The sequence below is a fragment of the Phodopus roborovskii genome, unplaced genomic scaffold (assembly GCF_943737965.1).
Source record: "Phodopus roborovskii unplaced genomic scaffold, PHOROB, whole genome shotgun sequence".
Lineage (NCBI taxonomy): Eukaryota > Metazoa > Chordata > Mammalia > Rodentia > Cricetidae > Phodopus > Phodopus roborovskii.
This window is the reverse complement of record NW_026125309.1, coordinates 30134-56591: the sequence shown is the minus strand read 5'-3', so window position 1 is coordinate 56591 and position 26458 is coordinate 30134. Positions and strand designations below refer to the sequence as shown.

General features: G+C 43.2%; 1 protein-coding gene across 1 annotated transcript; it reads left to right on the top strand.

Annotated features, from left to right (window-relative positions):
* The first annotated feature begins 1465 nt into the window (after window positions 1–1465).
* Window positions 1466–23016, top strand: LOC127213774 (unconventional myosin-Vb-like). The gene is made up of 5 exons (XM_051174237.1): window positions 1466–1532; window positions 1926–2059; window positions 11316–11487; window positions 13622–13766; window positions 22899–23016. Exons 1-5 carry the CDS (start codon window positions 1466–1468, stop codon window positions 23014–23016), a joined length of 636 nt encoding a protein of 211 aa, XP_051030194.1.
* Window positions 23017–26458: the final 3442 nt, after the last annotated feature.

The following is a 26458-nucleotide window of genomic DNA, read 5'->3' as shown; positions in this document are numbered from 1 at the left end:
CAGCAAGGAGGACTTACCTTCCATCTCTGGGACAACAAAGGGTAGTCTCTTGGACAGCCCCACCCAAGATCAAAAGGGGGATCTCATGCTTGGGGTTTTTGTTAGTTATGGCCCTTGGGGGAAGCATTATCAGCCCACATGAGAAGACTGCATTTCAACTGTATATGTGTATGTATACACAGAGATATATATGTATATACGTTATCTCCCTGCCAAAAGTTATATATCACATATATGATGCTATTTTAGTCAGGGATATAACAGTATGCTTCCTTACAACTTTTGAATACATTATCACAGTAGTAGTTATCTCTCCCTTTTGCCCTTTTCCCTCTTCAAGTCACCTGTACCCTGCTACTCCCCTCTCCCCCTGCCCATTTTCTTTCCTGGTTGCTGCAGTTACTCAAGGTTTATTCTCACATCATTTTAATTGAGAGCAAATGAGCCGAATGTAAAGGGAACCATTTCAAGTCATATTTAGCACATGCACTCTGTCTAGCATTTGTTTGCATCACTCCCAGAGATGTCTCCTTCCGATCCTTTTCCTCTCCAGAGCCCCATCACACCTGGCTACCCTCCCTTCTCAAGTTACTGTGGCACTTGTCTCTCCCTTTTCAGTCTGCTTTCTTGTTTATTTTGTGCTGGTGATACTTTATGCATATTTCAGAGACCATGCCTTACTTTAAGTCATGTGGCAAGTGTGTGTGGGGGCAGTGTTTGCAAAACTAGAATTCAAAGTTGGTGTATCATTAAATTACTCTTGAACATGCTGTAAATTGCCCGTTGTGTGCACTGATTATGACGCTGCATGAGCTACCCTGTTCAGTAATTTGTAGGAGCTTCAAGCAGAGAGCCCACAGAGGATAGATGTAAGAAATGGGAGGCACAGGGAAGCCAGCCTGCAGATGTAGCCACCCTGCATTCAGAAGAGAAGAGGAACGTCACACAGGTTATTACTGGAGGGAGACTGCAGAGAATCATGACAGCATTGCCACAGACTGGCACAGGTTAAGTGCCAAGTGTTGACTGGATTTTGGTTTGAAGTTTGCCTAATAAGATCTGAATGTGCAATGCCTTTCTAAAGCCACATTAGAATGTAGCTGCCTGGTTCTTCTTTCACAGCCCAATTTACCTTCTCCTGCATGGACTAAGTAGCCATTATCAATGCCCACCCCCATATTTAGGAGTTGTCCCAGCACTCCTTCAAATATATATTTGATATATTCCAACTAAGTAGGTTCCTGAAGCTTGAACAATTGATTTCCATGTCCATAGTCAATGAAACTGTGTGGTTGAGGCTGTTTACATCATGGTGGGCCACAGAGCCAGAAGACAGTGGCTGGATCAGGGCAGGGGATGGAGGCAGGTATAACCATCATAACCCCCCATTCTTGACTAGGCCAAACCTACTAAAGGGTCAGGGCTTCCTGGATTAGCAGCACCAGGGCCCAAAATCATTTAGAGCATGAGGAGACATTTTGGATTCATACAATTTAACAGTGCCTTTGACTTGTCAGCCAATTCCGCTGAATGTAGACTATCAGAACAGCATAACCTATACTGTGAAGTCTTGCTCTACTTCCCTGTGTTTGGCCAGAATTATTTTGTTAACTATAGCATGCCCCATCCTTCTGTTTTGTGTCTCCTTTTAAAAGGGTAGTGTAAAACCCCCATAGTTAGATCTAAGCCTGTGTTCATCTGTCTCCTGGAAGAATTTTAATATCACTGTCAAGTTCTCTTAAGATTGAGAGGGTGCTGTTGTAAATTAGTCCTGTGAATTATTTATTATTTATAACATTAAGTCATCTTGTGTCTTTAGTGGGGGAGCAGGGTAAGTGGATGTTGCTGTAGAATATTTTCACGACAAACTCTTCATAGATGGTGGCATGTGCTTATAGGATTGGATGCTTCACAGAAGGTCTAAGTCTCTTTCCTTCTCATCTTTCAGTACACAAGGGTCTGGATCCCTGACCCAGATGAAGTGTGGCGCTCAGGTGAATTAACCAAGGACTACAAAGAGGGGGATAAAAGCCTGCAGCTCAGACTGGAAGATGACACAGTAAGTGCTGATCCTTAAGGTGGGGGCCCTAGATTTGCTTGCCCACTGGAGTTTCTGAACTCCAAATTCTTTTGTCACTGTTGATGATAGTGTATGTGGAGAGTGACGAAGTATGAGTCTGTCCACTCAGGTTAGCAACTGGAGCTCTGCTGGTAGTCGAGACAAGAGTCTTTATGTTGGAGTGAAGGGGACAGGTCTGCTGTGTTGAGGCAACAGCAGGAGGGAACAATCCCCAGGAACAGAATAGGTGGTGGGAGCCTTGGGCCAACAGTGGGTAATGTTCATGCAGGAGCTAAGTGTGCCCAATGCCTGAGCCCCCAGTGGTGCATATGCACAAGGTAAGGGAGGTAGACCAGTGAACCTGGGACCCAGGTGGCCTGAGGCTGAGGTGATGGGCAGCCATTTTACACCAGGTATACACAGGGAGGCTGGTTTTAATCAAAGTGGTGGGATGACATGCAGAACTGGGTTTGAGACAGACAGACAGACAGATAGCTAGATGGATGGGCTGCAGAGCAGGATAGAGTGGACTGAAGGTTTGTGTTGAGCGCCAGGGTCTGGAATGTCTGTATTGTGTAGTTTGCCTGTCAATTATTAACTGTCTTGCTGTTGTTCATTCTTCAGTGTACTTTGTTTTGTTTCCCATTCCAAATGGTTGGTTGAGCAACCTGTTGATTGAACATTCCCCAACCACCAACTCCTTCTATATGAATTTGAGTGTGTCACTTTGAGTATGGCATTGAGCAGGTGAATTGGAGTTAGTTAGCATGTCCTTCACCACCCCCCCACCAGTTGACAGGTTTTGATAGTCATCTCTTGGTTTTGAGGGAAGAAACAAAATTGTCAGCAGATGGACTCTTTTACCATGTTGAATAACTTCCCACCCTGCACCTGAAACAGAATGGATTTAGTTCACCTGCTTGAATGGAGTGCTTTCTACTCCAACAAATTTCATTTCAGTAGGCCTTTTCAAGTGGGTGGATGTTGTTAAAAGTTGTGTGGAGGCAGCGAGGGCTGATCTGTCATGTTGCTAAAACAGCAGATGCTTGTGTCCCTGACTGCACACAGCTTTGGCCCTGAATGACAAATCCTGGCAGCTGCCCATGGCTCATCTCTAACTCTCCAGCTATGAGACTGGTCACTGTGGAATTGGAAGAGAGCCTGGGGATGGAGATCAGCATGGGCTCTGAGCATATGAGTCTCTGTCTCTGTTGCCCATGGCTTATGACTGGCGCAAAGCTGGCCCCCAAAGTGACTGGGCACTGTCCACTGGAGGTAGGGACACAGGCACTGCATGGCTGGAGGCTGAGTGCTTCAGAGCAGTTCCTCTGAAGCTGAAGCCATCCTGTGCTACCTTCATGGCCTCCCAGCCCCTAAAATAAAGTGGGGTTGGTTTCAGTGCAGAAGCAAATGCAAAGAAGGTAGGCCAGATCTGCTAGGAAATCCAACCCCAGGCTGACAGCAGGACTGCTTACTTCACTGCCAATGGCCTCCTGTGATGAGGCTCCTCACCATTCACCTCAGATGCCCCCTCCCACTTTTGCATTTGTTCTAGTATTTCTTCTAGTAAACTGTGGAATATAAATGTAACCAGGTGGTCCATTTCTAAGTGAACAATCCAGTGGCGTTTGCACTACTGCAACGGTTACCATGCTCTTTTTCCATATGGCAAAACTGGATCTACCCCCTTCCTGAACACCTTTCCTGTTTTTTTTTTTTTTACAGCCTGCCACTGGGCCACCTTCTGTCATTGACTCTGGTCACACTAGCTACCATCATACCACATGGGTGCGCATGTCTTCCTCTGGCTTAGGTCACTTTCCATAATGTAAGATGTTCTGTTTGACAGCCAGCCAGAAGATGGTGACATCTCTGGAGAAAAGAATAGTGTCATCTATCTTATTTTCCTCTCTAGAGTCAAGATGAGTATGGTATACTTGTGTGCTAATTCTTGGTCTGGTTCTCTGCTTTTAGATTGTGCTGGGCATTTGGTGGATGCCAGCCTTGGGTTGATGAGAGCAGTCTCTCTATGCTTTGACCAGAGCAGAGCTCAGTACAGGTCAAGTGCCACCTCCTGTTCCCACCTCCTTGCAAACTGCTCCACTCCTGCCCTCTGCTGGCTGAAAACTCCCTGTTTCTGTGCTTTTACTTGGCCGCATTCCAGCTAAATTTGTGTGAGGCACCTACAAGCCTCAGTGGGACTTCCTGTGTGCATGCTTGTGAGTGGGAGGCTTCAGTGGAGTGATGAGACTGGCAGAGAGTGACCTGCTCTCCCTGCATTGTGATTCTGTCTACGCTTAAGGGCAAGGATGTTATATCATTAACCAAGTGTGGAGAAAGGATGTTATCCTGTTACTAAGAGTGCTTTAAGTCTACCTAGCACTTGTATTATTTTGAATATTTAAATAACTATCCAAAGACTAGAGCTATTGGCAGGCCTGTTCGACCTCCACCCAGAGCATGCCCAGAGCATGCTCTGGGCAGGTTGTGGCCTTACCTCTGTGGGACCACACTGAAGAGCAATGCAGCAAATCATTCTTCATATATCGTGTTACTGGGTTGCAAATACTTGGGGAAACCCTCTGAAGCCAGAATTAGCTGAGACTGTTGGACTCTGATAGCAGTGTTAAATCCAAGTTCCTGTTGTCAATGGTTAAAAGAAATCCATTCTTAAGTATCCTTTCCCTGCTCCCCCTGGACACCCACAAGCTGAGGAATCTGTGGCCTGGAGTGCTGAGTTTGCAACTTCTACCTCTCCTGTGCTGTGCAAGGCATTTCATTCCTTATCAATTTTCTGTAACCAGTACCTCTAGCTTATCTGTGGATATGTTCTCCCCCCACCCCCAAATTTCATGTGCGATTGTCTCTTCCTGTCTGGCAAGGTCTTCAGAGAGAAGACATTTAGGAATGATAGAAAGTCCATGGTTCTGTCCTGGAATGTGAAGACATTGGCCTGAATTTAAGGCTTTTCTGTTTGAAAGATTGAGCGCTCTGGGAGGGAGGCCTGGCACGGTCCCCTAACTCAGCAGATGACAAAGGCTGGTATACCATGAAGGTGCCTGTGTTGAAGGCCTGACTGTTCCTGTTAGGAAGTGGTATAAACCTTAGGAAGGCCTATTATAAGGGATGCTGGAGACACGCCCCTGAATAAGATTGAGATCCTGGTCCCCTTCTCCTTTATCACTCCATCTGGCTGCAGCAGACTGAGAAATCCTGCCCTCACATTCATTCTCTACCATAAGGATCTGCATTGCTTTAGGCAAAGAGGCATGGAGCCAAGAGGTCATGACTGAAACCTCCTGAATCCTTAACCAAAACAAATCAAAATTTTTTCAGAAACTGAAGACCTTGGGCGTTTTATTCAGAATACTTATGGTTAACTCCAGAGTTTAATGAGCTGAAAGTTAACCTTCAGCACTCCGCATTTACTTGTTCCCACCTCTGAATTATTGTCTGTAACATCTCCATGCTAATTGTCAAGCATTTTACAGTATGGGGAATGCTTGCTACAGAGATTTCAAGGACAGAACGGGGCATTGATAAATGTGGAGTGAAAAATCCAACAGACTAGGCATTAGCACACATGCCTTTACTCCCAGCATTGGGAGGTGGAGGCGGTCGATCTCTATCCATTCAAACTAGCATGGTGTGTATAGTGAGTTCTAGGACAACTAGGGCCAAATAAAATCCTGCCTCAAGGAAAAAAAACAGGATCCAACAGAATATGGCACACTCACAAGCAGAACACAACACAACACACACACACACACACACACACACACACAGAAATAATGATATTTTAGAGACATCATTCTGGACAGACTTGTGTAGTATGAAATAAGTTATTCTTTAGCACATTTGAAACAATGTCCTGGCATGTCTGGTCATCTCTACAGATCCATGCTACTTCCCACCTCCACCATTTCCACTTTCCTGGGTCCGTGTCTTGGCTAAATGGTGAGCTTATCTTGCTAGACTTTTAAAGGGGAGCAAAGTAAGAAAGGACTCTGAATGTGTGTTGCCTGCTGTTCTGCAGGGAGATGGCAGCAGCCTCACTATGTGAGGGTCACTGCTCTCATTTTCCTCATGAGGGTCTTTACAGTGTCTGCAGCGCCTGGCTTACACTGTGGGATGCCAGTGCTGCAGACTTGCTTTCTCTGAGATGGAGGTCTTATTTAGCAAAGCCTAACATTGAGGTTGGAATCATGCTCTCTCTTTCTTCTGAAGAGTGTTGAGATCACAGGCACAATCCCCACACTGCACAGGAAATGGCTAACTCTGAAGTCTTTTGTTACTGGTCAGTAGTTTTCACATGCCACCTATTTGTTGCTTATTTTGTATCTGTTTCTTGTATCCATCTTTCTGTTGGTGTGGTCTCTTCCCAACTTTTACCATGTGAAGTAGAAACATTGCCCCCTTTCAGTTTGTCTTTGCAATTAGTATGCTTAGTGGCAGTTTTGATGTTATTTACAATGGAACTTAGATGTGTCTTCCCACACGTTTCTGCTTCCTTCTAAAGGTCTCGTCCCTGAAACATAAAAAATATGCTCATTTTCCTTCGTTTTGGCTTTATTTTTCTCTTGCTTCCAGTTAAATTTTGTGTTAGTTTAAGAGAAAAACCATGTCTTAATTTCTCCCCTAAATGTCTATCTAGTTTATTTACCAATTGTCTTAGGGTTTCCATTGCTGTGAAGAGACGCCATGGCCTCTCTTATAAAGGGAAAAACATTTGCCTGGGGTGGCTTACATTTTCAGAGATTTAGTCCATCATTATCCTGATGCTTCATGGTGGTGTGCAGGCAGACAGGGTCCTGTAGAAGTAGCAGCGCATTCTACACCTTGACTTTCAGGCAACATGGAATGTTCTGAGGCACTGGGCCTGGCTTGAGCATATATGAGATCTCAAAGCCCACCCCCACAGTGACACACTTCCTCCAATAAGGACACACCTACTCCACAAAACCACAAGTCTTTTAAGAGTGCCACTCCCTTTGGGGGTCATTTTCTTTCAAACCATCACATTCCATTCCCTGGCCCCCAAAGGCCTGTAGCCATATTTTAATGAAAAGATGCATTCAGTCCAAATTCAAAAGTCCCAATAGTCTCTAACAGTCTCAAACTTACTTAAAAGTCTAAAGTTCAAAGTCTCTTCTGTGATTCATGCATTATTGTAACTGTAATCCTCTACAAAATAAAAAAAAACAGATCATATACTTCCAAAATATAATAGCACAAGACATATATTACCATTCTAAAACATAGGGAAGGAAGCATATTGAGGAAATACTTGACCAAATCAAGAGTAAAAGCCATCTTGGCAAACTCCAAACTCTGCATCTCCATGTCTGATGTCAAAGCACTCTTCAAACCTCCAATTTCTTTCGGCTTTGCTGACTTTAACACACTTCTTTCCCTTGGTCTGGTTCCACTCCCTATGTTAGCAGCTCCCCTTGGCAGGTGTTCCATGGACTCTGACATGGACTCTTAACATCTTAGGATCTCGCAGGTTTACTCACTGGCATCCTTGGGTCTCCATTCAGAGATACCCTGACACATGCTTGGCCTCGGTGATTTTCCTCAGTCATAGAAGGAGAGTACATAACCCCTTTCTTCTATCCTTGACTCTAAAGCCAGAACCACATGGCGGAACTGCTAAGTTCTGTTGCGTTCTGGGGCTGGAACATGGCCCCCTCGGATTCAATTACATCTTCATCTTCTGTTTTCAATGGTTTCCTTCACTGCCAAAGCTTGAGTGTCCTGGAACTTGCTCTGTAGACTAGGCTGGCCTTGAACTCAGAGATCTTTTAATGACATCTTTACCAGGTTTCTGCTTTTGATGGTAACTTCACTGTCTAAACTTGGCAATTCTGGAACTTGTTTTGTAGATCCGTCTGTCTCAAACTCAGAGATTTGCCAGCCCCTTCCTTACAAGTGCTGGAATTAAAGGTGTACCCCACCACACTCAGCTCTAAGCTTTTCTTTACTACCTTTTCAAAGGAGTTTAGCTAGGTGGGGGCTTGACCTAAGGTCGACACTCACTTTATTCTATTTCTTAATCTATTTATCTCCTTAAATACAGGACTTAGCTCCATTCCACTTCCTGGTGCTCTTTTTCTCCTCAATTTTTTTTTAATTTCCTTGCTCAACTTGCTCAATTTTGTTATAAATCTTTATAAGCATGAACACTAGTAACCACACAACAGAGTCTGTACTAGGCTGTTTTGAGATTTCCTGCCAATGGAATTAATCCATATCTCTTGACTTTAGCCTCAGGCAGACTCTTCAGACAAGGGTAAAGAACAGCCACATTCATTACCAAAACATCACAAGATCTCTAAGCAACCCACTAATATTCTTCTCCTCCAAAACCTCTTGAACCAGCCCCCTACAGCTCAAATCACCCTCAGCTTCCTCAATGCTCCTATTAAGATGGCCCATTAAGCAGCAATTCAAGCATTCAACTGCTTTTCTAATCCACAGTACCAAGGTTCATATTCCTTCAAACAAAAGCATGGTCAGGCCTTTCACAGCAACACCCCAGTCCCTGGTACCAGCTGGTGTCTTAGTCAGGCTTTCTATTGCTGTGAAGAGACACCATGCCCACAGCATAAAGGAAAAAATGTCTAACTGGGGTGGCTTAGGTTTTCAGAGGTTTAGTCCATTATCATCTTGGTGCAACATGGTAGTTTGCAGGCAGACATGCTGCTGGAGATGGGGCTGAGATTCCTAAATCTTGACTTGCAGGCAACAGGAAGTGGTCTGTCTTACTGGGTGTGGCTTAAACAGAGGAGACTTCAAAGCCCACCCCAACAATGACATATTTCCTCCAACAAGACCACACCTACTCCTAATAGAGCCATACTTTCAAATAGAGCCACTCCCTCTGGGGTCATTTTATTTCAAACCACCATACTAGTGTTAAACAAAATATTCATTTTACCCTTTATTTGAAATTTTAGTGTGTGTACAATTGCCTGTATGTGCTTGCATTTAATTTTTCTTTGTTATATTTATTTATTGCTAATTTTAGTTCATGTTGCCATGATGCTTTAATAATTAGTGGCTTTTCAGCACACCTTACACGTGGCCATGCAGATTCCCCCTGAAAGTGGAACACTGATATCTTTTCTTGAAAACTGATTTACTGTTATAGCTGGACAAGGTGATATATCACAGATCATCTCAACACTTGGAAGGTTGAAGCAGGAGGATGGTCAGGAGCTTTAGGCAACCCTCATGTACATAGTGAGTTTGAAGTCAGCCTAGACTCCATGAAACAATGTCTTAAAAAAAAAAAAAAGAGCAGGAAAGAAAGACTCGAAGTACCTGTACACACTGAACACATTCAAACAAGTGTGAATTTTTGACTGAAAGTTTGGTGTATGGAATATATGTACTTAAATTGCTTTTTTTTTTTTCATTTTCCTGATGTTTCTTAATCACATGTTGCCTCCTTTTAAAAAAATATGTTTTTTTATTATTTGTATTATGATATAATTATATCACTTCCTTTTCCTCCCTCCAAACCTTCCCATATGCTCCTCCTCACTCTCTTTGAAATTCATGGTCTTTTTTTTTTCATTAATGGTTGCTGAATGTGTTTATGTATATACATACATATTCCTAAAAACAGTCTGCTTTGTCTATACACTATTACTCTGCATATTTTTAGGGCTGACTACTTGGTACTGGATAGCCCATCTGTGTGCTCTTCCTTAGGGAAGACACTTGCTCTCCAACTCAGCATTCTGTAGGTGCCTATAGGTCTTTGTGCAGGGTTGAGGCCTGGTATTATTTCCCCCATCCATTTGGCAGGTCCATTGGTGTCATTCTTATGTAGCTCATGTTTGGCAGCATGTTGGAGAGACTTAATAGATGTGGCTCTGACATTAGTGATTCTTATGTAACATACAAGGCATGTGTATCAAAGTTAGTTGAATTTAAAGTTTTCCAACTTATAGGCCGTGCTTTAGAATTTCCAAAACAAAAGCATGCTCAGAAAACAGGTTTTCAAGCTTCCCGGCTAGTTCTGAAGAGCCGTGTAAGAAATGTAACACTTAAAAAGGTAGCAATAGCCACGCTTATCTTGTTTAAATGTCCACATATCCCACCTTTAAACTGCTTTTAGTAAATTACATATATACATCCATGTGTTCTGTCAAATATTTTTTGAGCTCTCAATTCAAATGCTGAGTCAAGCAAAACAACCAAGGTGATGTCCTGAGAGATGACCTTTGGATAAACTGTACCACACCCAAATTACACAGAACTGGAGTTCCTAATGAAGTTATGTCCAAGGACAATTTATTGTCCTGGAAGAACTTACAGATAGGCTGTGGAGCAAGCGGTGCACATGCAAATGGTTGGGCTTGAGGCTTGAGTCTGCTTACACAGGGCAAAACATTAATGGCAAGATAGTCCAAATGAGAAGTGAGCATATGGGCAGCCAGACAGAGCTAGTAAGGAGACATGTGCAGTAGGTCCAAGCACTAAGAGGAAAGTAGACACTGGACACAGGGCCAGCCCCTAACCAAAGAGCTGCTTAAAACTGATACCCACACATAAAGGGAAACTCAGTTTTCTTCAGTGGAATGTCACTATGCCTATCAGCCATATCCCATGCTTACTAGTAGTTGGCCAATACAAAATGGATTCCATGGTTTGGTTTTTTTGGGGGGGGTTTGTTTTGAGGAGACATTTTTTACCTTGATGGGTTTTTTTTTCTTGGTTTGTTTTGAGTGTTTGGTTTGCTTTTTTTGTTTCTGAGACAATGAGAGAGAGAACATGATGAAGTTGGATGGGTAGGGAGGTGAGAAGGTTATGGGGGAGTTGGAAGGGCAAAAATATGATAACAATATATTGTATGGGAAAAATGATTAAAAAGAAAATAGAGACAGAGCTAGTAAAGAAAACCAGTCTAGGAAGGTTTGTGAGTTGGGAAGAGAGAGCCCTCCCATATTAACTGAAATGTAAAGTTCACTGTCATCTTTCTCAAGCGGCTGAATCCCCACCCTTCAGTCTGCTTGTGCCTCAGTTCTTGCGTTAGTCTTTTGTGTTTGATGTGCTGGGATTATGTAATCAAAGTTCCACGTGGCCTGGTGTCTTATGGGAATCGTAGGTATTTCATTCATCTTGTCTTCTTTTGAACATTGCTTATTGTATGTCTGATGATTTTGCTAGGATAGTGGTGGGACACCAAATATAAGCCAAATGCTTCATAACTGCTCTTCTGTGTCTGCTGCTTGCTTGTCGATAGATCCTGGAATACCCAATTGATGTTCAAAATAACCATCTGCCATTCTTACGGAATCCAGACATCTTAGTAGGAGAAAATGACCTCACTGCACTCAGCCATCTCCACGAGCCTGCAGTTCTGCATAACTTAAAAGTCCGTTTCCTGGAGTCCAACCACATCTACACTTACTGTGGTAAGTGGGGGCACCTGCTGAGGGGGATTGTCATCTTTAGCCAGCACTTAGGATATTAAAACATTAAGAACCATGACTCTGCTCTCATGCATATGAACCTTTCATATGAGACCCATTGAGGGTTATGGTTAGGGGGATGCCTGATGTTGATGACAGCTCTGCCAGAGAAGTGGCCACAGCTTCTGGGAAAGTTTGTCTAGGCTCTTGATTGTAGTTACTTGTAGAAGAGCAAGTCCTTTGTGGTACCCTGACTCTGGAACATGTGTACAACATGGATTTTGTTTCCTTCTTCTGCTTGAGAGGACTGCTTTCCCCACTGGTGTTCTCACTGCCCAGGTGAAAATGTAGTGCTTGGAGATGTTGTTCAGGTAATGTGCAAAATCAGTAACAAATGCTTAGAACATAAAGTCCTGAAATTTCTTATGTGTATAGCCCTAATTTTGATCTATTCTCTCCCTCCTCTTCCTCACACCATTCCTCATCCCTCCCCCAGTCCCCTCTGCCCTTGAGTATTGTTTTGTAGTATGTTGAGAATAGAATCTTCCAGCAGTTGTCTGGAAATAATGAGGGCCTGATAGGGAACCAGACTGTGGGTGGGATGTTCAAGTTGCTGTCCTGAAGATCTTGGCCTCATTGTTACTGCTATGACAGCTCAGGTGTCCAGAGGCTATTCCACTTTCATATTCCTCTTGGCCTTGGGGGTTGATTACTTAGCCTGGGTGAGCTGCTTTGCTAGGTTTTAGTACTGAGAAGGAATGGTTAACAAAATCTCCTTTACCTCCAACTGGTAGTAAATGTTAATTTAGGAGAAATATCAATTATCAGAAACTCAAGAAAAAAAATTCCAATATGAAGCTGTTGCAAAGCTCCCCTTTAGGGGAAAGAGCTAAATGACCATCGGCTTTCCAGTCTCAGGGAATTCCCCCTGGAGTCAACTCCATGTCTGTACAGACCAGAGGTCCCTCAGCTGATCCAATGTTCCATCGGCTCTCAAGAGAACCCAGTGCCACCCAGAATGCAGTAATGTGGAAGCATTCCTCTCTGGAGGAGCCCACAGTGTTTTGGGAAAATAGGTGACCTCATGAGATTAAAATTTCATCTGAGTGGTCATGTGAGTTAAACTGAACCCTCTGAAAAATGGAAGAACGTGTATGGCTGCTCCTAAGAGTGTTCTCCAAATGATAAGCCTCAGTGGGATTTCTCAGGGCTTTGATCCCTATTGTACTGTTTCATTCTATTTGTTTGTTTTCAAATTCCTGTTGAAGGGGACATACATGTGTTTCTCTTCCCACTGGACCACTAGGAGGGAACACAACACAGGAAAACTTCTCATCATGGCAGGCCCTCATCTTTCCCAGATGACTGGAAATTTTCCAGTTTTGTATTTAGTCCATGGGTCTTTGGATATATGCAATGCAACTTCATGGGAGAGAACAAAAAGGCATATTGCTATCATGTCTTGAAGACGGAATTTGCTTTTCTTCTTTGTGCATTTTGTGATCAATTTGCCTCACCTATCCACAAAAGAGGTTTAAAACCTTAGCAGGATTCTCTCCTTACCAGGTCAGCATGTTTGGGTGCAGGGATGTGGGTATGATCCAGTAGAGAGAAAACACAGAGACTCGGATGCAGGGCACTGCTGTAGGCTTTCTTCTGTCCAATGGCTGTGCTTCCTTGAGGATAGTCCATGTGTATGTTGCCCACTTTATAGCAGAGGCTAAATAAGAACCTGGTGTTCACAGACACTGATTACATCAATATTAGACTTTATGGCAGGTAAATCATGCTGTCCTCAAGTTTATATTTTTTGTTTAAATAGCTCATGTACAAATGAGGGGACAATGTCTTTTCTGGACTTAATTCTCAGGTGGAGTTTTAGGTGAAAGGTCCTCTCCTCTCTGTCCCTGCAATACTTTGCATCTATGTCATGAACTCAGCTGTTGGGTGCTTGTGAGTGTTAGTGTGGCTGTGTGTTCCTGTGGGACAGCCTGAGGCTTATGCCCTCTTCATTCTTTTCACCACAAGGACCTCCATTGCAGCTCACAGATAGTTCTTTCTGTAGTTGACTGGTTACACACCCCCCTCGCCTCCACACAAGAACCATGCTTTAGGCTGATGTCCTGTCTGTTCACAGGAATTGTGCTTGTTGCCATCAATCCATATGAGCAGCTGCCAATCTATGGACAAGATGTCATCTATGCCTACAGTGGCCAAAATATGGGTGACATGGACCCTCACATCTTTGCTGTGGCAGAAGAAGCCTACAAGCAGATGGCCAGGTGAGAGATACCCTCAGCTCAGTGGTTCCCTGAGAGGGGCACGAAGGGGGGAGTGCCTACTTTGCTTGACTGCAGTTACTCAAAAGATGGTGAGACTAGGACCCGGGAAGCCTCTTGGAAACAAAGCCACCCACATTTCTGGTCCTTCCATTCTTTCTCTTGGCTGTGTGTACCTGGAACAGGGCTTGCTTAGATTTATTTCAGGTTTGAGCAATGAAATAATCCCCTGCATTGGCTGCTGCTTGGCTTTCTTTCCTCCTCCCTTGCTGCTATAAGAGAACCATTTCATGGCATTTCTGTTCATTTAGTGAAGCCCACTCCGCATCCCCTCCCAAAAGACACTTGAAGAAACAAGGACTCCTTGATGACTTCTTGAGGTAGCAAGCATTGCGGGTGGAAAACAGAATGGCATGTGAGCAGCTGGATTCAGTGCTTTTCTGTTTTTAGACTGGAAGGGGACTTCTGATTGGGTGTCTGAGCAACTGTTCCTCTCTCTCCCTCCCTCCTTCTCCCACTAGAGTTTTTTTTTTTTTTTAAATAGTAGGTGTGGATCTGTGTCATCAGGGAGTAAGCAAAATGAAGACTATCCATATACTGGAATGTTACTTGGTCATAAAAAGGAACAAAGAGCTGATGTGCATACTACTAATACTTATGAGCCTTGGAAACACAGAAACTGAAAGACTAGACCCCAAAAGCTATATATTTTAAAATCCCATTGATACAAAATGCCAAGTGTAGGCAGGTGAATAAGATGTAGATTATCGATTTTCTTGCATGTGTTTATGTGCATGTGTGCATGTATATTCATATGTGTCCACGTGTAGGCAAAGAACAGAGGTTGATAGTGGGTGTCCCCCTCAGTTAATCTCCACCTTATTTTTAGAGACATTTTTCATTGAACCTGAATTATGGATTGTTTGGTCTCTCTTACCCCAGGGATCTTCCTCTCTACCTTCTCAGTGCTTGGATCATGGGCATGACTTGCTGTTTCCAAGTTTTTATGTAGTCACCGGGAATCCAAAACCATATCTTGTACTTTACAACTGAGACACCTTTATGGCTAAGTCACTGGTTTTCTAGAATTGCAGTTTGAGGGACATAGAAAGTAATTTCTGTTGTCTGTCAGGGGTGTGTGGGGGGACGCAGGGGGGGATATGTTAGTGTTTGTGTGTATGTTGTATTGATAAAGCCATTATGAACAAAGGCAAAGGTTTTAGCTTCATGGTGCTCCATAGATCATTGTGAGTTACAGAGGTGAGCCCAGGCTGGACTGTGGAGGCCTTTCGCTACTGAAGTAAGCAAGGCCTTCTGTTAAAGAGGTAAAAAGGTGATCAGATGAACATAGGGAATGCTGAATTAACCTTAAAGTCAACCATCTTCACAGCAGAACTTCCCAGAGCCTTGACGGATGCATTCTGAGTCTACATCAACGGGCTGAATTTTTCTGGATTTACAAATCATATTTAGACACAAAACTGTTTTCAGAGATTATCTCAGGGGACCAATGTTCTATGTAGCACTGTTTGTGGAACACTGTCCTGGAGAAGTATGGATGTGTATGTTGACTGGATAAGAACACGATGTGATGTCTGCGCTGCTCAAAGAACAGCTGATCTCTGGTGGATCCTATTTCATAACAGTCTTTTCCTTCACTGCTTCTGTGCCATTACCAAGGGTAAGAATGCTTTCTCATGAGAAGATTAGTTTGTTGTAGAAATAACTTGTTTTGTCATAAGTTATCCACCTACCTGTGTGGAATGAACACAGCAGAGAATTAAGAGTGAGACTGTGGTTCGGTGTTGTTTCTTATGTCACCCACACTTAACCCCAGGACACATGATTGTTGCTCAAGAATGAATGAAGAATAATTGACACATGGATGTATTTGTTTCTCAGAGTTTCACATAAATTAATTACCCCTTGATATGGGACAGGCCTCCAGACAATGTTCCATGGTCTTTAAATCACATGGGTTGAGGTGGAATCCCAGACAAGTGGTTTTTTTCACAACCTCCTGTGTTAGCCAAGAAGAATGTTCACTGACTGCTCCCATAGGCTTGCTGAAGCAGAACAGACTTTGGTCCTCAAGGCCACACTGAGGGTCTTGAACTAGAGTTTTCCCCTCAGTGGAAAGTTAAGAAGTACCTCAGATTCTGCAGTGAGTTTGGTTTGGTGCATTTCCCAGCCTCATTGGTGGGAGTGGTCATCTCTCTGAGCTGGCTGGGTCTAATTCTTTTTAAAAGCTATTTGTGTTTTTTTGAGTTGCTTTTTCTGAAAATAATAGGAACACTGCAAAGCAAGTCTGTTTGCTCAGGTAGCCAAGGTAATTGAGCACCCACATTCCCCATCTGTCTGCTCAATGCTGCCAAGATGTGACTAACAATGAAAGATGAAATTGTCATTGCCTGGAACTCAGGGGTGGGGAGTGCAGCTGCATGGACCAGTGGCATGGCTCCTGGCTATGGCTAAAACACACACTCTTGCCCAGCAGGAGCTTTGCCTCCCTGGAGATGAAGCCCAGGAAGGGGAAAGCCTGTGCTCAGTGAAAACAGTGTTTTAGTTCAAGGCCCTTGACAGACTTTTGAGTGGAAACATCGGTGAAAGTGAGTGTCCGTAATGAGAAAAGTGTTCCTGGTAAAAAACTAAAGATAGCTCTGTGTGGTGACCAGGAAAAGGGCTTTTCATGATGGCATCAGTGGAGATGGGGGGCTCCTTGATTGTCAAGAGTTGACAGCTCAGATCCTCTCCACATGGTAGGGGTCTAACGGGAGAGGAAAGAAGAAAAGCTATGCACTCTCCATCTCTGGGATCAAAATAACTGACAAGTTTGTAGTCATGGAGGTAGAGTACTCTTGTGTGCATGAGAATAGACTTGGGATGTGCCAGTGTCTGTTTGAGCTGCAGTAGGTAGAACTTGAGATGGTTTGGGGGGGGGCACAATTATCTGTAAGCCAAATTCAAAGCTTGCTTTTGGATCAAATTAGATGATATATTGCTTCATTTGTTTGTTTATTTATCTTTAGTAGATTCTTTGTTGTGGTTCCTGGAAGTCTGGGGTATAAAGAGCTTCCCGGTGGAGATTTCATGTTCTCTGTGTGAGAACATCATTGGTAGACCAACCCAGGGATACATTTGGCTTGTCTGTGAGTCATCTGTGTGCATGGGGATCTAGGCTTCCCCTCCAGTGATCATGGTGTACTGAGTGTTGATGGATAATGGCCTGTCCCTGCCATCCATGGCTTAGGGTCATCCTCTTGTCAGGAGGGCACGGTTCTCGCCTCTGAAATCATCAAATTCAAGAAGTTAGGAGTGGGTGACAGTTGTCTATCGTAATCTTTGTGGCCTACTTGTCAGAGGTATAGAGCATGTCATTGACTACTGTTGCATGTGAGGGAGGAGGCCCCTGCGAGCTTCATAAGTGGGCAGTGTAGTTTGGCTTGGATTTCATAGTGAGATGAAACACTGACTTGATAGCTGCTCATCTTTGCGCAGAGTTGTACTTGCCTCGCCATCGTTACATGTGATGTAAGTGTGACTCTTAGCGGCACCAGCACATGGTGCAGGAGGAGCTCCAGATGGTAGATCCAGGGGTAGCTCTTTATTTTTTCCTGACGTGTGTATGATTTTAAAACTATGTCCTGAGTGTTGCCCTATGTGCTGATCCCACCCCCTAAAGGATGTAAATATTCTTTAACAGTGACGTATTTGCAGCACTTCTTTGGGATGTTAAATCCTGAATGAAAATCACACATTTGGAGGTATTTCACTAGTAGTCTTTATTTTATGTGCAGCACTATTCCATGTTAGAAAAGAGCCTTCAGCAATGACTGTGGGGCATAAGAATGCCAGACAGCATGTCTAGCAAGGACCTCTGGGTGCTGTGTTAACCATCCCCACCCATCTCTCAGACTCATCATCTGCTCACTAGGTGGTTTTCTGAATTGGGATGAAGTTACTTCCTAGAATGGATTTCTGTGAAAGAAGACAGAAAGTATTTATTTTAGGCTGTCACTTTGTATTGCTTTTCAGTACATTTTTAATGTGTTAAACTTGTGTTCCCTTTCAACCATATCCATGCTCAAGGATTATAGGTCCTAGAACTTCAGTCTTCAATGATTGGCAGCAATGTCTAATGCAATTGGACATATTGGGAAACTAGTATAACATGTTCTGACTCATGTATACAACTCATGTAACCATCACCACAATCATTATAGCACTTCCTTTACTCCCACAATTGTCCTGAGATAAAATCCATCCTATCAGCTCCAAGTAACCACTTTCTGGCACTGTAATTTCAAACCACCTTAAGATTTATTGTCTTCTTTCCCTGCACTTGTGTGTTGCTGTGAGGTGTAGTGCATGTGCATGAACACATGTGCTGATCAATATTGTCTAGTATTTTATATCCCACTGAACTTGCTATGAATCCTTAAGTATGTATACATTTTTTGCCTTCTGAATTTTGAATCATATATGACCTTTCTAGTTTGCTACATGTGCAAATTCAATGATTTTGTTCTCAGTTCTTTATCAGTTAAGAATATGAGCTTGGAATTTCACTCAGTGAGAGCATTTACCTAGCATACATAAGGCTCTGAATTCAGTCACCACACAGGTATACAAGAATGTCTTAATCTTGATGAGTTCCATTAATGGAGGAACCAGCTGGTAGTTCAGTTTGTCTTCAAATGCCATTCATTTAATCTCATAGAAGAAGATGTGAGCTAGGAACTCAAATGATCTGAAATTTGCTGAAGCCTGTGCTTTTGCTAGTTTGATCAGCAGTGCTCTGGGCTGTACCAGTCAACAATATCCCATTTCCTCCTGGTCAGGTTCTTGTGCTTCAATTGCCCTTTTGAGCATAAGTGTGAGTGTGAGTGTGTGTGTGTGTGTACACATGCATGAGTGTCTCTGTGTGTATGTGCCTATGTGTGCACATGTGTGTGCCTTCTCAGGCTCCTGGAAGGCACAGAAGGGTTCAACTGTGTAGAGTGACTGAGCCCTGTGTTGGGCTATGCTCTAGAGAGGTGGGCTCTTGAGCACTTGAGTTTATTTCATACTGTTCTCATTATATAGACTTTTTCTGGTGTCAAAGTCAAGCTTGTCACCCCCTATGCATCTCTGAAATTAATAATGTGGTGACATGTAAGCAAGATTCGTTTTTCAAGGTGTCAGAAATGGTTTTCGGTGAAAACGGCTAATAGAAGCTGAAGTTGGACAGGATGGAATGGTGTTTCTTTCTATTTATATCACAGTAATGCCTTTCATGCTGTGGTAACCACTCTTTTTCTTTCTCAGCTACATATTTCCACCTGCATATCCCAGAAGACAGAGCAGCTGTGAACCATGCATGCTGACATGCCTGATTGTAATAGCAAAGGAAGGTGTATGAAGAAAGGTGGATAAACTAGGGTCCCAAGGACAGGGATAACATCTGGTTTCTCAAACCAGGATGCTGTGTGTGTGTGTGTGTGGCAAAGGGTACAGTCTGGTGGGGTGATGACCAAGCTCTGCTGATCCACCTCACTGTTGTCCTTAGGGCGTCATCATCAAAAGAATAGAGGTGTAATGTCTACCTTATGATTAAACAGGTTGATAAGTACAAGTGCTTTTGTGTGACTTGTAGCACAGGGCATTCATTGAATATAAGACATGGTGTTGGTAGTGATGACATGGAGAGTAATATGTGATTTGTGCCATGATAGTACAGTGCCCTAGAGGAGATGGTACTCAGAGGAGAATTCAAAATTGGGTAGGTGTTACATGACTTTTCCTGGGGGAGATGTGAGCAAATGTCTATTCACCCCAGATAAAGTACCAATTAGCAGACCAAAGAAATAATTCCACCCAAGCCTAGCTTAGTGAAACAGCAAGTTTATTGAGCATGTGTAGGAATATGGGTGAAAGGTTGCTTGCAGGAACATGGATGACTCAAAGGCAGCTGAAGCTTCAAAAAGCCCACCGCAGCATAGGAGACAGCTCACAAAAGATGTGTCCCTGGAGCTGCCTGAAAATCTCACAGTTCTGAGAGTCTTCTTCTCAGTTATTATTACTATTTATATAACCTTAGGGAAGGGCCCTTGAGAATCTTGTAAGTTTCAGGAACTTCAAGAGACTTGTAAGTTTACTTAGTTTGGGGATTGTAAGCAGCCTTTTTCAGGATGGAATGTTCCAGTTTAGAGGAAATTGCTACACTTCCTTAGGACCCCTTGGTTGATAGCCTCAAAGCTGATGTTACTTTGAGTCTTATGAATGAAGAGCCACCCATGGCCTTCCTGTTCTATGTGCCCTGTGAAGTTCTTGTAGACTTTCTCATAAACTCCTTGGAAACCACAAGTAACTTCTATAATTCCAGATTTTTTGCTTGTTTAGACAGCTTATTATTTTGTAACCTAGGCTGTCCTCTATGTTGGTGAGGTTAACCTGAAACTTGCTACAGTCCTCCTAGGGGCTATTACAGGTAATACCACCAGACCTAACTCTACAATTCTGATTTTAATCTGTCTAGGGGAGCATGGTGCTATTCTTAAATATGTTTAACAGCTTTTGGTTTTATGATCTGAGAAACTGAACTTTGAGTGCCCAGGCATTCCTATGGTAGAGTCTGGGGGCAATACCAACCACATGATCATCACCAATAGGTAAGTGGATCTGTAAGATTGAGCAGCCATCTCTTATACTCCAATTATCTTATAGCAAGTAGCTTGAGAGAGCTCTCACCTGAGACCTGTGTTAGAGGCCGGAAAATGGCTTTTCACAAATGGCAATGGCCTTCAATCTTCATAAGTACAGTAGGTTTTGGGGGATGATTCAACTAGTTATGTGTGGAAAATACATTAAAAGTTTTCTTCCATGTCTTTAAATTTTGAGGTGTCATTTATATATTTGTAATTGTGTAATAATATGGTGGCATAGAAAAATAATGTATTGGAGGTGAACATGCCATATTAGTAATTTTGAAAAGGTTCAAGTCTTTGGGCTAGTGTTTAGGGAACTTCTAGGATGGATTAGCTTCTGTGGGTCAGGGTATTCCAGAGCTAGTGTTCATGGAGTCCTTGTGATGGGTTTTGATCACCCCTGCCCCCAAGCCTTCATGTTCTGCTGGGTTGCTTTTGACACCTCACTGTGAAGTAATGGTCAAGGAAAGGGGTCTCCGAATTTGAAAACCAGTTAGATGGTGGGATCCTCCAACTTTATCAGCTGCCCTGGATGCATCAGGGAACCCCTGGGAAGACTTTAAAGTACTGAGATTGCAGCCTAGCAATGCCATAGGGCAGCCCATGTGTGTGTGTCCTTCAGGGACTCTGAGGACAAGCTTAAACAACAAATGCCAGTTATGCCTGTCTGGCCCCCACCTGTGTTAGAGATCAATGATGCTGGATGCCCAAGAGGCAGCACCTGCGGCTAAAAGATGGCAAGTTAATTTGCTGGTCCTCTACATTCCCAGAACCAAAGAATAAAATGCTTCATGACGAATGATTTATTCTTAAAAAGATGTCCTCTTTTGGAAAAAAAAAGGGGGGGAGTTAACATCCTTATAAGAACCAACACCAAGAATATGTATATATAATTATGGGATTTCTTTTTAGATTATGCCTTGAACCTAGTAGCAAAGATGGAGGAGGAGAAAATTTGCGTGCTACGTAACCTTTCTGATCACTGGCCTTTACTAGCTAAGAATAGCTAGTTTTCCTGGGAGATTGCTGAAGGCCTGCTGATGTAGGTGTGAACTAGTTAGTTCTCTCATTACTTTTAGCTGGTGTGGGTCAGGGGAGGGGGCGGGCAGGGAGCACTCTTCAGTTGGGGTGCTCAGGATCAATGCTCACTCTGGTTTGTTCTGTTTCCCCACTGGGTCACTGGGCTCCCAGAGAGTCATTCCATTCGTCATTGCCCTTATTGATCCATCATAATTACCTGACATGTACAAATCCAGCTCAGCAGTCACCAGCAGAGATTTTTCTTCCCAATTGTGCAGGGTTGCCATTTCCACAGTATTGCTCATTTTACTTTCTCACATTTATAGATTCTCTTATATTTTATCTTGGTGTGTGTGTGTGTGTGTGTGTGTGTGTGTGTGTTGATATGATGTACTGTGTGTGAGGAGTGTGTCTCTTCCTGACAGAGGAAGACTTTTGAGGTCACATCATCTGGGACAAAACATTTCTTCCTCAGCATTTTCATTTTCAGTGTGTGATAACTCAGTCTGGTGGAAACTTGCAGTTCCCTCTGGACTCGGCCGCTCCACTCTTTGGAAGCACTCCAAGGTGGACAGACATCTGCAACCCCACTACTCCTGCCCTAGCATCTGCCTCCTAATGAAGCAACTGGGGATGAACATTTGTCTTGTCTTCACCAGATTGAACTCTTCCTGCTCTGATTACCATCTGTCATGTGAGAGCTTACCATTCTGAGAGACTTGACTGGGTGTATATTCCAGCCTTTTCTAACTATCCTATATGGTTGCTTCCATACTTGAACTAGAATCCCAGCTTTAGTCTATCTAGAGTGGAGGATTGTGACTCTGTTCCATTCTCCTGTGTCTCCAGACTCTGGTCGCTCTGACGTTGGTTGGTAAAGCATTGCTGTAGAATATTCTGGGTGCCCATCATGGTTATAAATGGTCTTGCACCATAGCTAAGTAGCCATGTCTTTGCTATAACTAGGCTTTATGTTCTTCTAGCACTCTTTCTGCTATAGAGTTGATCTGATGGGGCAATGTGCTTAGAGATAATGACATCAGTCTTTGTTATCCTAGTGGTCAGTTGCCCAAAAAAGTTTTTTTTTTTTAATAGGACAGAGCAGGGGTGTTCATTTAGCTGAGTCATACATAGTTCTAGAGCAATGGCTTACTCTTGAGAAGGAAGACCCTGTTTAACTTTGACAACAAACATTTCTACCCTCACCCATCACATCCCCTGGGTTCATTATATACTGCTTCCCATGGCTTCCATCTGCTGTTACACACACAAACCAGAGGTATCAAAACCAAACCCAGCCTTTCCTGAGAGGTTTGCCTTTTTAAGTCTGTCCCGTGGGATTCCCCTAAATCTTTTCTAAATCTGAGAAGTGGGGATAAAGGCTCAAACAGGGAATGATTGTTCTTTGTTTCTGCCCCCTTTTCTTCAGGCTCTCCTCAGCCAGTGGGATCCATATCATGCCATATTCTGAACTCTCTCTGGCCATGATGTTTATTGAATCTGCAGACTTGACTCACAGTAGCCAAGCTGAAACTAATAGACATTGAAACATTGCATCTCCACACCCACTGGCAGAATTTCAAGGCAGTCATGCTAGGAACCAAAATGTTTATTTTGGTCATCAAAGGCTGAACCATGTGGCACCTTTCATTCATCTTTGTCTTCCTACTATAACAATCCTAATCTTCTGTGACAGATTAATGCCCTGAGTTGAAAAAGGAGGATGTTATATAGAAGAAATGTGGGAGAGAAAAACATATTAATATACTTCAAAATTATTTCCCCACATTGTTGGTTTGCATGATAATGAGAGGGAATGTCCCTGCTATGCTGAGTGATGTATGGGTGTTGATTAATCGACTAGGACTTAGTTTCATAGGTTGGTAGTAGAACCATGGAGAAATTACCCATCTCTAAGGCACATGACTGGTAGCTGTCAGAGACCTGTGGACTTGGAAGCCATAACCCCAGCCCCCATGCTGGTTATAGATCTGTGTTGCTGACTTTGGACAGTGGGTAGATGGAAATTCTGTCTGCTGAGACCAGGGAAGTAGGAAGGAGGATGAAGGGAGGCTCTTGAGGAAAGGAAAGAAAGTATTTATTGAAGCCATTTCTATTTTAGATCCCCTACTCCTGTCACTCAAGGAGAGGGGGCTCATAGCTGGATGCAGTATGCAGTTCAGGGAGCTCTTGGCCTATGCATGGTACCCAACCTTGGGAACTGATGGTTCCCAGTAGGGAGAGTGTGTGGGGATGAGGAAGTTACCACTCAGATTTAACCCTGAGAACAATCAATGTTTGAATCTCTGATAAAGGAAGAAGAGGAACCCACATGCAAATTTCCAACCTGGTGAGTAACTCTCAGCTGAGCTGAGGGGTTTCTAGTTGTCGTCTCCAAAGAGCATCACCTGCATCCTGACTAATTAGCAAGTTCCAGTGGATCGTTTTCACAACTGCAGGACAGCCAGTCTACTGGGAAGCCAAGTGTGTTGCAGCCACCTTGCTACTGATGGCTGCTCCAACAATGTCACAATGCAGATGACACTTCTCCCTTGATGTGTACCTACATGTCCCTATATGTGGCCTGGGAGGGCAGGGTGAGTTTTCCTCTCTTCTGTCTGCATATTTCCCTCTCCACTCAGTACCTGACTGGTAGGCTTGAGTGACAGAGTGCCCTGCGTATCACGGTCCACATGGAATGAACAGCTTTTGAAACTGTCTGGATAGACAACTTTGTCACATTAGTGAGCTGACTGCCCAGAGATTTTTCTGCTGGAAAATATCCATCTCCTGGCCTGTCACTTTGTTTAAAGTGTTACTTTTGCTGTCAGCTCTGAGTCAAAAGCTATTAAAATACACGTTGTCTCTAAGATGGAAAATGCCATTTATGTCACACCTCTGAAATGTTACTCAGGTCTCTTGTCTGTCTTCCCCTGGGTCAAAGCCACATTCCCTGAGGCTTGTCTTTGTCTGTCTGTCTCTGTTCCCAAATCCATCCTGGTCTGTCTTTGTAAGGTAAATAATTTCAGTCTCTGAAAATGCTGATAGGCATGAGTCAGCAGGAGGGAGAGCTTGGGCCAAGAGGCAGAGGCAAGTACAGCAGGTCATGAGGACAGTGACAGAGAAGGGTGAGAGCTCAAAGGCTGAAGGCCCCTCATGGAGAAGATGGGCTCCTTCTGTTGCTATGGGAAGGACAGGATGGATCATTTAAAATTTAATGTGAAATGGAATTTCTAGAAGTCAAAGGTAAACTGGTCTAGTGAGAAACATCATAGTTGCTTAAACATTTAATTTGCTTAATGTTTACAGTAAGGGAGTGCCATTCTGTTTGTCAGACAGAACACCTTGGAGTTCTGTTTTGCCGCATCAGCTTTAAAATATAGTTTGGGGGTGAGATATTCTCAAGGTCCCACCACTAGCTGAGGAGCTATTGACAGTTGATGACTGCTGAGGAACTGAGAGTCACTTTTCTTTAGGATCTTGGCCACTGAGAGCAAGGTGACCTTGTGGCTGTTCAGATATAGGTTGTGCTAATTAAACGCAGTGAACACAGCGGGTTAAAATGTAAATAAGCAAAAAACTATAAAAGCAGGAAAAAGTTTTTTCTCTTTGGTGCAAGGTGAAATTGGAACTGCTTCTGAATTATAGTCAGTGTAGAAGGGTTGATGAAGTGGACCAGAAGTTGAGGGGAGGTCCCAGAATTTTCCCCCTTTTTTGTTAAGCTCTGTAATAATCTTTATATATACACAGGCAGTGAGATCCTGGATAAATAATGTGTGAATGTTATATTCCTTGTAGTATTGATGTCTCCTGTAATCCTGGGCTGCATGAGAATAAGTCATGTACATTTAGAGAAATTAAAATTTGCAGCTGAACTGCAGTGATTGGCATAGCCAGTGCACCAGCGATCCTAAGGTGACCTAGTAGCTGGACAAAGGGGTTGTATCCTAAGGGATGGGTAACTGAGGGTGGGGGCTGCAGGGTTTTCTGAGAGCTTGCAACAGATGAGCGTGGTCATTTGGGTTGGGATATTGAGGACATTGTCCAACTAAACACTGGCTTCCAAGAGATTGGACCATAGGACAAAAGAGTTTTAATGAGTGGAATAGATCCAAAAGTTAGGATTGTATTTTATGGAGTATCTTAGGGTTACTGTTGCTATGATGAAACACTATGACCAAAAGCAACTTGGGAAGGAAAGGATTTATTTGGCTTACACTTTCAATTACTGTTCATCAAAGGAAACCACGAAAACAACTCAAACAGGGTGGGAACCTAGAGGTAGGATCTGATGCAGAGGCCATAGAGCAGTGCTGCTTACTGGTTTGCTCCTCAGAGCTTGCTCAGCCTACTTTCTTAGAACCAGCCCACCAGATCAGTGGTGTCCCCACAATCAATGGGTTGGGCCCTCCCCCATCACTCACTAATTAAGAAAATGCCCATTAGGCTTGCTTATAGCCCATCTTATGGAAGCATTTTGTTAATTGAGGCTTTCTCTGAGATGATCATAGCTTGTGTCAAATTGATACAAAACTAGCCAGTACAATTGACCCCAAGGAAATGAAAACATACACCCATACAAAACCCACCCATAAATATATCCTTATTCATCATTGCCCAAAGTAGAAATAATCTATCAGCTGAAGATGGATTAACAAGATGCAAGTTACATATACCATGGAAAATTATGGGTTTTTTTTGGGGGGGGGAAGTTTATTGAAGAAAAGTACTGACATATAGTATAGATGATCCTCAAGAAAAGCACATTGAAAGGAATCAGTTGGTCACGGGAGGAAACATGATATATTTCATGTACATAAAATGCCCGAATAGACAAATCTGTAGATGCAGTAAGTTCATTGGAGTAGGGTAGGGTATGAGGACTACTACCAATGGAAGGCAGCTGATAATAATAGACACGGGAATGGTGGAAATGTTAAAAGGTAATTTGGTGGTTGTTCCACTGTGTAAATGGTATGACATATGCAT